General features: G+C 47.7%; 2 protein-coding genes and 7 non-coding genes across 9 annotated transcripts; 6 read left to right on the plus strand and 3 right to left on the minus strand.

The window, feature by feature from the left end:
• On the minus strand, positions 1–2,837 carry LOC130115852 (52 kDa repressor of the inhibitor of the protein kinase-like). Its single transcript, XM_056283701.1, has 3 exons — positions 2,829–2,837; positions 2,132–2,168; positions 1–2,029 (listed from the first exon to the last, which is right to left on the minus strand). Exons 1-3 carry the CDS (start codon positions 2,835–2,837, stop codon positions 30–32), a joined length of 2,046 nt encoding a protein of 681 aa, XP_056139676.1. The 3' UTR covers positions 1–29.
• A 632-nt stretch (positions 2,838–3,469) lies between these two features.
• Positions 3,470–8,164, minus strand: LOC130115996 (52 kDa repressor of the inhibitor of the protein kinase-like). The gene is made up of 5 exons (XM_056283897.1): positions 7,812–8,164; positions 6,470–6,590; positions 6,236–6,343; positions 6,064–6,100; positions 3,470–5,965 (listed from the first exon to the last, which is right to left on the minus strand). The coding sequence occupies exons 1-5, from the start codon at positions 7,898–7,900 to the stop codon at positions 3,906–3,908; spliced, it is 2,415 nt and encodes an 804-aa protein (XP_056139872.1). The 5' UTR covers positions 7,901–8,164; the 3' UTR covers positions 3,470–3,905.
• Positions 8,165–9,330: 1,166 nt separating this feature from the next.
• On the plus strand, positions 9,331–9,402 carry trnap-ugg (transfer RNA proline (anticodon UGG)). Its single transcript has one exon. It is a non-coding gene; the product is annotated as a tRNA-Pro (tRNA).
• A 444-nt stretch (positions 9,403–9,846) lies between these two features.
• Positions 9,847–9,918, plus strand: trnap-agg (transfer RNA proline (anticodon AGG)). Its single transcript has one exon. It is a non-coding gene; the product is annotated as a tRNA-Pro (tRNA).
• A 139-nt stretch (positions 9,919–10,057) lies between these two features.
• Positions 10,058–10,129, plus strand: trnap-agg (transfer RNA proline (anticodon AGG)). The gene has a single exon. It is a non-coding gene; the product is annotated as a tRNA-Pro (tRNA).
• Positions 10,130–10,275: 146 nt separating this feature from the next.
• Positions 10,276–10,347, plus strand: trnap-agg (transfer RNA proline (anticodon AGG)). Its single transcript has one exon. It is a non-coding gene; the product is annotated as a tRNA-Pro (tRNA).
• Positions 10,348–10,491: 144 nt separating this feature from the next.
• Positions 10,492–10,563, plus strand: trnap-agg (transfer RNA proline (anticodon AGG)). Its single transcript has one exon. It is a non-coding gene; the product is annotated as a tRNA-Pro (tRNA).
• Positions 10,564–10,706: 143 nt separating this feature from the next.
• On the plus strand, positions 10,707–10,778 carry trnap-agg (transfer RNA proline (anticodon AGG)). Its single transcript has one exon. It is a non-coding gene; the product is annotated as a tRNA-Pro (tRNA).
• A 278-nt stretch (positions 10,779–11,056) lies between these two features.
• Positions 11,057–11,128, minus strand: trnap-cgg (transfer RNA proline (anticodon CGG)). Its single transcript has one exon. It is a non-coding gene; the product is annotated as a tRNA-Pro (tRNA).
• Between the last annotated feature and the right edge of the window lie 52 nt (positions 11,129–11,180).

The raw sequence follows: 11,180 nt of genomic DNA on the forward strand, positions 1-11,180 counted from the left end.
GGGTCCTTTAATGTGATTGCTTTTCACTTTCATTCTGTTTTGTCCTGTTGACTGACACTAAACAGGCGTGACGGGAGTCTAACTTCACCGCCTTGAAACATCCTCCTGAACCACATGTCAGGGTCACAGTCAGGTTCGGGTTCAGGTTCGGGTTCGGGTTCAGGCTCAGGTTTGGGCTCAGGCTCATCCTCGGGGTACAGTGTGCAGTATTTGTCCACCATGACATCAAAGTCATGCTTGATATTGGCATTTACACTGAGCACAGCCAGGCTCTTGCTGCGGTACCTGACAGGCGTGCTGTCAAGGTAAACCTGCAGCCGGTTGACTGCCATCTCAGAGCTGCCGTCCTCCAACTTCAGTACTGGCAAGGTGGAGAGTACCTTGAGGAAGGACTTCATGTTGGGAAAAAACTTTTCATCTGGAAGCTGAAGGGTCTCGTAGATGGTCGAGGGCAATCGCTCTTCTTTGCCCCTGTGCTTCCACTTGATCCTCCAGCAGTGCAGTTCGGCTGTGAGAGTGTCTGGATTGGGTAGGTCATTGTGATAAAAGTCTGCATGGTTCTCCTCAGACGTGTTAAAATTCATATGAGCCATGACGGCTGGGACCAGAGACAGACATTTGAGGGCTTTGAGGCTGTTGTCAGGGAAGATGGCCTCGACCTCTTGGATGATACCATGAACCACAGGGATGGTCACATATTCTTTAAAGTATGCCTCTGCTTGGATTTCCCCCATGTCGGCTGCACGCTGTCTCTGATCAAATAGCCTGGGTACACTTACTGGAATGTCCAATGCAGCTGCCAAATTCACAGCCTCCTCAAACCAGAAATCATGATAGACATCAATGTTATCAATGACCTCATTCAGTGAATGCAGAACCGCTGTTAGGCTGTTTGCAGCAATAAACACATCAAGTGTCTCTCCCTGGAGGTTCCTGCTAAAGGCTCTGGTGTACGAGAGGGCATTCTTTAAGATAACAATGGTAACTATCATCTCAAAGTCAGCCAGGGTTTCTGTTATTGAATAAGCATCTGCTGCAGCTTCGGCAGTAAACATTGCATTTTCATTGTGCCAGACGCTGTCCATGCAAAGCAACAGGGACTGCAGCATGTCTACCATCAGATCAAAGACGTTGTGTTGTTCTGTCCAGTTTGAGCTGCATGCTCGTTTCAGTGCAGTTCCTTTTACATCATCTTCTTCGAAGTAAGCGGAGATAGATTTCTGTAGCTCGGCCTGAGTGGCAAACTTCCCAAAGAAAATGCTTATCTTCCTGACGGTTTCCATGACTGCCTGGATGCTGGGGAAAGGCAGACTGTTGGCAAGATGGATGTTCAGCGCAGTAGTAGAGCAAGGCAAGTGGAGTGCGAGGGGGTACTTCTCCATCAGTATCACTGCCACAGCTTTCATTTTGGTGACAGAGGTCCCGGTGGCCTTGTGGGCCTGTCCGCGACAGTCCTCCATGCTCAGTCCGTAATGTTCCGTCAGCTGGGCCTCCAGCCGCTCAACCAGGGAAGCCTCATCGCTTTCGAATGACACGAAGTCCAAAAGTTCCTCCCGAAGGACATTGCGCTGGTTCACAAAGCGCAAGAACAGAGGTAGGAGTTTCTCATCTGCAAATTCAACCGGGTCACCCGTGACCAGAGAGAAAAAGTGACTCTCCCTCACCTCCATGAGTATCTCCTCTCTCACTGTGTTCTCACAGATGTCCAGCAGCTGGCTCTGTTGAACCACCGAGAGGTACTCTGCGTTTACAGCTGTAGCCTCAAACCGCTTCCTCAAGGCAGCATCTCCGGCATTCATGCGGTAATGCAGGAGGGCCTGGAAATTACCGCTGTCACGTGGAGCCTCAGGTGACTTGTTTGTCGCCAGTGGGATGTTCTGCTTACCCATCATGACAACAACCTCAAACAGGGACCTCAGGTAATCACGGAATTCTCTTTCCTTGGTAGAAAGCTGTGGTTCATCCTCATTGTTTCCATCTTCAGCAGCTGTGTCTTTTTTTGAAATCAACTGTTCAATCGAAGGTGCCACTAAGGTGGGGAGAAAGATTGTTGGTGGATATGTTGTTGTCATTTGAAACCAATTAACACAACAACAAAACAAGTCAGGAAAAACATTTTCTATCGACTTACATTTCCTTTCCTTAATTTTCCTTACATCTTCTTGGGTCTGAAAATAAAAAAATAGAGGAATAAAAGTGAGCAATTTGGGGATAACTAAACTCGATGATACAGCATGTGGCGCTACCCGAAAAGGACTTGAACTAAAGAACTGAACACCCATTTGGGTCACACTGATTTGTCACCTGGAGCTGCTCAGTGATAACCAATGATGGAAGGACTCTTTGGACTTTGAACCTTTGTATGAACTGTTTCAGATCAAATGTACCTCATAAGAACGCCTGTTATTCTCAATCTGTATTACCCATAACACCAGATAATCGAGCTTGCGTCTGAAATGTTATTGCACCAGTATAAATGGATTTTCATGGTTGCTGTGCGGAGTACATTGTTGGCTGGTTGCGCATCAAGGCACCACCCACATTTATGATGCTGCCAGATGCCTGGGCTCTGCACAACTACGACCTAGGCCCATCAGTCTGGCCTTGAGACGTGTATTTCTGGGGCGAGGTTATCAAACTAGCCAATGCCGTTTACCGGCACAAGCCCACTCCGGAAAAACGAGGGGGAAAATACAAAGGACAGTCGCTCAGTCTATTAAAACATATCAAGCTACACCACACCCTGTTATGCTCTCTGCAAATCTTTATTAAAGAGCTTCACTTCCCTTTGTCATGTTCCTGCTGTTTTCGGTAGGCTTAACCTTTACATTCGACATAGTAAAAAAAATAAATATATATATATATATTTTGGCCCAACCAACAGTTGTCAAGGTTTTTACATTTTTATTAGTTGCATCATGTTTTGTAGGATGCCATTTACGGCTACTTTTCAAAATACTAAATAATCATAGCAAAACTTCACGGGGTTGACCTACGGTACATAACCTCACTGTTCGGCCATGACAGACAGTATCCTACTTCAGTATTTCAGTATACAGCCACTTATGACACCATTCACCATCACGACTTACTTTACATCTCTGATGCTGTAAATTCAGTTCAAATGGATTTTTTTCCCCCAAGTTCAATGCAAATGGCATCACGCAATCCAGATCATAAGTCTGAAGAGGGGCTTGGGCAGTTTTTGAACTGATTTCATTAAATTCCAAAATTTGGTTTCTCCATCACTGTCTAAGATATAGATATTGATTTCAGAAGCAACTACTTCCTCCGGTGCTTTCCCAGCCTTGGAGACAGTGCACTGACACAAAGCATAGATCTCATTGGAGCGCCTTCCTCGGCTATCACGTGGTTCAAACTACAAAGTACTTAATGAAGGATGTGCAAGTCATAAATAAGAGCAGAATATTGAGTTTGTTGTCCAGTGAGACATTGAGGTCGAGTGATTTGGGGAAAAACATTTAATATCAAGAAAAAGGAAGAAACCTTACCAGTCATACAAAATGAGGCTAGAAAATGCATTTGTTATAAACATGGACATCAGTGGCTTTACTTTCTACGCATTAAACAGTGTAACCAAGAATGAGGACAAATTAATAGACCATGTGTACAATCCTTCTCAGGTGTCGATTATAAAAGGGCACATTCCTATTCTGCACATTTTGTTAAGTAACAAAATTACTTTGAATCAAAGTGAATTACTCTATAGTACCAGTATTTACACATAATTAGCCAATAGTAATTTTTTTTTCTTTTTTGGAAATCATGTGAAGTTGATTCAATTAACTTCCATCTAAAATCAAGATACTGACAAAGTTGCCCGGGACTCAAGAGACTGAAATTGTCCTGCCGACTGACAATTATCAGGCTTGATGTGTGTCATATCATGTCATCGCAACATCTTCCTCAACCACAGACATAGATTCAGTTTTAATTTCAGGTTTCACCTCAACATCAGGTCCGGGCTCGGACTCGGACTCAGGCTCGGGTTCGGGTTCAGGCTCAGGTTCAGGCTCGGGCTCGGGCTCGGGCTCGGGCTCAGGCTCAGGCTCAGGCTCAGGCTCAGGCTCAGGCTCAGGCTCAGGCTCAGGCTCAGGCTCATCCTCTAGGTACATTCTGCAGTATTTGTCCACCATGACATCAAGGTCATGCTTGATATTGGCATTTACACTGAGCACGGCCAGGCTCTTGCTGCGGTACCTGACAGGCGTGCCGTCAAGGTAAGCCTGCAGCCGGTTGTTTGCCATCTCAGAGTTGCCGTCCTCCAGCTTCAGTACTGGTAAGGTGGAGAGAACCTTGAGGAAGGAGTTCACGTTTGGAAAGAACTTCACATCTGGAAGCTGAAGGGTCTCGTGGATAGTTGCAGGCAATCGCACCTCTTTGCCCCTGTGCTTCCACTTGATCCTCCAGCAGTGCAGTTCGGCAGGAAGAGTGTCTGGGTTGGGTAGGTCACTCTGATAAAAGTCTGCACAGTTCTCTTCAGACGTGTTGAACTTCATTTGACCCATGACGGCAGGGACCAACGACAGGCATTTGAGGGCTTTAAGGTTGGTGTCAGAGAAGATGTCCTCAACCTCTTGGATGATACCACGAACCACAGGGATGGTCACATATTCTTTAAAGTATGCCTCTGCTTGGATTTCACTCATATCGGCTGCACGCTGTTTCCTAACAAATAGCCTGGGTACACTTACTGGAATGTCCAATGCAGCTGCCAAATTCACAGCCTCCTCAAACCAGAATTCATGATAGACATCAATGTTATCAATGACCTCATTCAGTGAATGCAGAACAGCCATTAGGCTGTTGGCAGAAAAAAACACATCAAGTGTCTCTCCCTGGAGGTTCCTGCCAAAGGCTCTGGTGTATGAGAGGGCATTCTTTAAGATAACAATGGTAACTATCATCTCAAAGTCAGCCAGGGTTTCTGTTATTGAATAAGCATCTGCTGCAGCTTCGGCAGTAAATGTTGCATTTTCATTGTGCCAGACGCTGTCCATGCAAAGCAACAGGGACTGCAGCATGTCTACCATCAGATCAAAGACGTTGTGTTGTTCTGTCCAGTTTGAGCTGCATGCTCGTTTCAGCGCAGTTCCTTTTACATCATCTTCTTCGAAGTACGCGGAGATAGATTTCTGTAGCTCGGCCTGAGTGGCAAACTTCCCAAAGAAAATGCTTATCTTCCTGACGGTTTCCATGACTATCTGGATGCTGGGGAAAGGCAGACTGTTGGCAAGATGGATGTTCAGCGCAGTAGTAGAGCAAGGCAAGTGGAGCGCGAGGGGGTACTTCTCCATCAGTATCACTGCCACAGCTTTCATTTTGGTGGCAGAGGTCCCGGTGGCCTTGTGGGCCTGTCCGCGACAGTCCTCCATACTCAGCCCCCAACGTTCCGTCAGCTGGGCCTCCAGCCGCTCAACCAGGGAGGCCTCATCGCTTTCGAACGACACGAAGTCCAAAAGTTCCTCCCTAAGGACATTGCGCTGGTTCACAAAGCGCAAGAACAGAGGTAGGAGTTTCTCATCTGCAAATTCAACCGGGTCACCCGTGACCAGAGAGAAAAAGCGACTCTCCCTCACCTCCATGAGTATCTCCTCTCTCACTGTGTTCTCACAGATGTCCAGCAGCTGGCTCTGTTGAACCACCGAGAGGTACTCTGCGTTTACAGCTGTAGCCTCAAACCGCTTCCTCAAGGCAGCATCTCCGGCATTCATGCGGTAATGCAGAAGGGCCTGGAAATTACCATTGTCATGTGGAGTCTCAGGTGACTTGTTTGTCACCAGTGGGATGTTCTGCTTACCCATCATGACAACAACCTCAAACAGGGACCTCAGGTAATCACGGAATTCTCTTTCCTCGGTAGAAAGCTGTGGTTCATCCTCATTGTTTCCATCTTCAGCAGTTGTGTCTTTTTTTGAAATCAACTGTTCAATTGAAGATGCCACTAAGGTGGAGAGAGAGATTGTTGGTGGATATGTTGTCATTTGAAACCAATTAATACAAAACAAAACAATTTAGGAAAAAAAAAAATCACTGACTTACATCTCCTTTCCTTAATTTTCCGTACATCTTCTTCAGTCTGGAAAAAAAACAAAAAACAAAGTTAATTTCGGTGGAAAAAATGGCGAGTTACTGGTGAGCTAATAATGAGTTAACTACACTGCATGAGGAGCAACTCTGAAAGAAAGACTACAAAATTGATATATATCCTTACCAGTTCTTTAATTCGCTTGCGATGTCGCGTGTGGGGATTTCTTAGGTGACTTGTCAAGTCAAATATGGTTGGGATAGCTGTATCCTTCAATACTGTTCTATAGGGGCTCTGAAAAAACAAACATACAAAAAAACAAAACAAAAAATCACCCAAGTTGCTTTTGTATAACAGTGTTTCTTCGTACACTCAGCATGTTGTCCATCTGTTAGCAAACAAATTATGTCAACTACTTACAGTTCTGCACACCATCGCAGGGTCAAAGTGTTTAGCACACAATCTGTAGTGCTTGTTGAGTTGGTCTGATGTTTTTGCCTCAAGATCTGCCCGCCGGCAGTTCTCTACCCAGATTCGGCATCTATCGACACAAAACACAGCAGCATTACTTCAGACAATGAGCAGCAGCTTCAATGAGCAAGAAATATAAATTTGCACAACAAAAATCAAGAGAGAGAATTCCAGAAAGCTCAAGATGGCAAATCATTGGCAGCTCATAGCAACGTGGCAGTGGTATACTGTAAGGCTGAAAAAGACATCACTTAAGCATAGACGCTGCAATGTACAACTGTGCAACAGTGACGCTGCAAAGGATGCAGCGTAAGTTAGACTGGACCCACCAGTCGCGCTGCAAAGGATGCAGTGTAAGTTAGACTGGACCCACCAGTCGCGCTGTGCCAAAACTGTTTCACTTGCTGAGGAAAAATGAAACGTGGCAAGGTCATTTTCAAGAGGTTTGTAGTTCTGCTTATTTTATGCATTGCCGTTTGCTCTCCAATTTCTGTAATTAAGAGGTTGTGGTTTTTGCAGTAAAATTATTTTCTTGTGTTAATATCGTGACACCGCAGTGTAAAGTAACATTTTAAACTGGAGGGCAGCGATATTGACCCCCTCATGCAATCTGAATCATTTCTAGACACCAGCCTGCTTTCACCCATTCGCAGTCCCCTTCGTTGCGGAGAAGCAACGCGCATCACAGTGCTCATCACCAGTCCGCGCGAATTGACCGGTGTACTATAGACTGTAAACAACGGCGTCACGTCGAGTCGCGCAGAATACCGGACTGCTAGCGGAGCCGACGCGGTTAAAGCGCCACTGAAACCCAAAGCGGCGCATCTGTGGGGAAATATGCGGCTCCTGTTTGGCTTTAATATCGCAAAAAACCCCCAAAACAACGCGAGGTCGTCCGGGGACGTTCTCAAGCAGCCTCCCAACCCGGGGTCGCTCGTTGTGGAGGGGGTCACGGTGCCCAGGGTGCGCGATGCATTCTTCTTCTTCTTCGCTCCGTCCTCCCCCCCCAGAAAAGCTGAACATGTGCGACCGTTACTACAAGTCCAAGTCCGTCGCGGACGAGTCCAAGTCGGTCGCGGATTACGCCACTATCCGCCTAGATGACTGGGACCCTCTCAGGAGCCCCCTAGTTTTGCGGGGCGGGGGGGGACCGGTTTGGCTGAGGGGCTTTTCATCACCACTCATCGGTTATTCAGTCGCGCTAGCCAGAGGTGTGCGGGTCACGGGGGCAGCGGGTGGTGTCGGTGCCGGCAGTGAGAGGTGGGGTGTCGGGTGGCTCCCCGGCTCTTACCGTTCCGGATCCCTCGGAAAGCGGAAAAACGCCAAGTCCGACTGGGTGCTCTTCCTGGTGCAGTTTGGCGCCGCGCAAAAATTGGGCATTCTTCAACGCGCGGGCTAACGCTAGCTAACGTTAGCTAAGGTACGGTATCCGCGAACTTGAAAGCCGCCCGTTGACCCGAGTTCTGTTCAGGAAATCCGGGCGGGCTGCGTCATCACACGGCTCTATCTGCGGAGCGCCAGCTGCCCGGTACCACACGCGCCACACACGCGCCGCGCCACACGCCGCGGGGGACAACAAATACTGCCAAAACACTCCGCCAGCCGTGCGCAACTTCGCGCGTTCAAAATAGATAGCGCGTCGCCGGTTCTTCTTCGCCCTCCGAATTGCGCGTAGACGTTCCCACACGTCCGCTTTTGCTGCCACCCAGTGGTTGGTTCGCGATGCGCACCAAAGACGCTGGACGCTGTGTCGGAAGTCCGGGTGGCGAAAACGCAAAGGGGGGGGGGGGGAATACGTTGGTGTCGAGTGCGCCTTGTTGCGCCCTGCTTTTAATTTATTTTGTACGTAAGTTTTATTTATTAATGTGCAACTTTAATCTTTTCTATTCACCGTCAATTCTCCCTCTTGCACCAACACGCTAAGACAACTTCCTTGAACGTTCTTGGCAATACATATGATGGAATAATGAAGTAATTTAAAAGATTTAGGGAACAATAAAACTGCAATATAGCCATCCATCCATCCATTATTCAGGCACACACACCTATTAATGTAGTACGGCCTATTCACCTGACCTACACGTCTCTGGACTGTGGGAGGAAACCCAAGGTTGGACTACCCCGGGGCTCGAACCCAGGACCTTCTTGCTGTGAACTGATTTGGCGTGAATTAGAGTCTAATGAATTACACTCCTATAGTCGCCTTAAATGGACTACTAACTGCACAGTGTGTGTGTGTGTGTGTGTGTGTGTGTGTGTGTGTGTGTGTGTGTGTGTGTGTGTGTGTGTGTGTGTGTGTGTGTGTGTGTGTGTGTGTGTGTGTGTGTGTGTGTATAGTAGTTCAATAGTTAATGAGGGCCAGTGCTCAGGGAAAGAAGCTTTTTATACCTGGTTGTTTTGGTTTGGACTAGTCAAAGTACCCCCCCCCCCCCAGAAGCCAAAGCTTGGAATATCTGATGAGCACATCAGCACGAGCTTGGCTGCACGGTGCGCAGCTTGCAGCTGATGGCCTTGTTTGCGGATGATGCGGTTCAGTCTGGCTCTGTCCTGCGGCCCGTGAGACGGCTTAAAGATGGCTGCTGTGTGGTAGAGGATCACCCTTACCTGTGTCGTTACCTCCCTACCTACCTACCTCCCTACCTAGCGCTAGTTCCCGCGAGGTGCGGGTGCAGAGGGGTTGGACCCGCGGTTATACTGCGACTAAGTGTTGAGCTGAGGTTAGATAGCGGTCGACTCAAGCTAATCACGTGTTTCCTGAGTCATGCCTATCTTGCATACTCTTATCTAGACTTATAAGTAGGACGTGGCGTGGCTCGTTGGTCTAGGGGTATGATTCTCGCTTTGGGTGCGAGAGGTCCCGGGTTCAAATCCCGGACGAGCCCTGTTCGTTTTTCTTGTCTTTCCTGAACAACAGAGAAATCAAAGCACTTCCGGGACTGGATAAATAAATAAACATCGGAAGCTGTCACGTTTTCATTCATACCGTAGTAATAATTCATTGTCCTTATATATCTGGATCTAGATGTAGATATATGGGACTTCTTCTTAAAAGAAAGCCTCTACGTGCGTGCGTCGTTAGTCTGGGTGTGTTCTTGCTCAGAGGTGCTTAGACCCAGTTTCCCCTCGGGGCATGAATAAAGGATTCGGAGGGTAAGGGGTCCCAGGTTCAATTCCCGGATCAGGTGATTTCTCTACGCAACAAAATCAACCAAATTAGTGCCCGAACTGACAAAAAACAATGGACGCCATCATATTGAATAGTCTTCATACAGTTAAATGTCAATTGTTTTTTTTACAAATCAAAACATATATACATGTACATATATGGCTCGTTGGTCTAGGGGTATGATTCTCGCTTAGGGTGCGAGAGGTCCCGGGTTCAAATCCCGGACGAGCCCTAAGGTTCCGGTTTTGTGCCCACCTGGTACAGCCAAGCCTGACAGTGGGCTCTGGAAAACGTCATCCTTCAATCTCCTCTTATAATACGTATACGAGGCCAGTGTACTATACTAGTGAGGTTGGAGCTATTGTTGCTATGGCTCGTTGGTCTAGGGGTATGATTCTCGCTTAGGGTGCGAGAGGTCCCGGGTTCAAATCCCGGACGAGCCCTGGGAATTGAATTTTGCATCCTTCTCAAACTCTCCCTGAGATTGTCACGACTAAGCTAGAAAGCGTTATGTTTTCCGACGATACGCAAATATTCGGCTACGTAAGATTCACACGCCGAATTTTAGAGGACATGGTGACGTACACGTGGCTCGTTGGTCTAGGGGTATGATTCTCGCTTAGGGTGCGAGAGGTCCCGGGTTCAAATCCCGGACGAGCCCTGGGAATTAGCTTTTGCCTCCTTCTCGAACTCTCCCTGAGACTGTCAAGATTAAGACAGAAAACTTTGTTTTCCGACAAAACGTAAATATTTGGAGCGATACGATTTGCACAGCGAGTTTCAGAGGACATTTTGACATATGCATGGCTCGTTGGTCTAGGGGTATGATTCTCGCTTAGGGTGCGAGAGGTCCCGGGTTCAAATCCCGGACGAGCCCTCGGGATTAGTTTTTTTGGCTCCTTCTCGAACTCTCCCTGAGACCGTCAAGATTAAGACAGAAAACTTTTTCCAACAAAACGTAAATATTTGGAGAGATACGATTTGCACAGCGAATTTTAGAGGACATGGCGGCGTGCACGTGGCTCGTTGGTCTAGGGGTATGATTCTCGCTTAGGGTGCGAGAGGTCCCGGGTTCAAATCCCGGACGAGCCCTGGGGTTCGGTTTTTTTCTCCCCCCCCCCCCCCCCACCCCTTTAAGGAACATGTCGCTTCTGCTTCAGTTGGAGGATGATGTTATTAAGACACCCCACAAAGTGTGCTGCCTTGCAAACTGTATAATCTGACCGCAACAACGCACAACAACGTGTTGCTTCGCGGGCCACGCGCGTCGCATATATTCGGCTGCAAATATCGATTACCTTTCCGTTGCGGGTGGCGCGCGCCAATCGCATTCTGTCATTCACGTTTTAGAGACAAAATGTACACTCAGAGGGCTCGTCCGGGATTTGAACCCGGGACCTCTCGCACCCGAAGCGAGAATCATACCCCTAGACCAACGAGCCATAACGCGTTGAATTGCGTCGTCAGCGGGTATATACAGGCCCCGCACACGGT

The sequence above is a fragment of the Lampris incognitus genome, chromosome 7 (assembly GCF_029633865.1).
Source record: "Lampris incognitus isolate fLamInc1 chromosome 7, fLamInc1.hap2, whole genome shotgun sequence".
Lineage (NCBI taxonomy): Eukaryota > Metazoa > Chordata > Actinopteri > Lampriformes > Lampridae > Lampris > Lampris incognitus.

Bases quoted from the DNA above. Each gene is read 5' to 3' on its own strand.
- LOC130115852 (XM_056283701.1), bottom strand. The intron at 2,030-2,131 runs GTAAGTCGATAG...TCCCCACCTTAG, and splicing joins GAAAATTAAGGAAAGGAAAT to TGGCACCTTCGATTGAACAG.
- LOC130115996 (XM_056283897.1), bottom strand. From the start codon at position 7,900: ATGCCCAATTTTTGCGCGGCGCCAAACTGCACCAGGAAGAGCACCCAG. The intron at 6,344-6,469 runs GTAAGTAGTTGA...TTGTTTTTTCAG, and splicing joins CTGCGATGGTGTGCAGAACT to AGCCCCTATAGAACAGTATT. The intron at 6,101-6,235 runs GTAAGGATATAT...TTTTTTTTCCAG, and splicing joins GCAAGCGAATTAAAGAACTG to ACTGAAGAAGATGTACGGAA.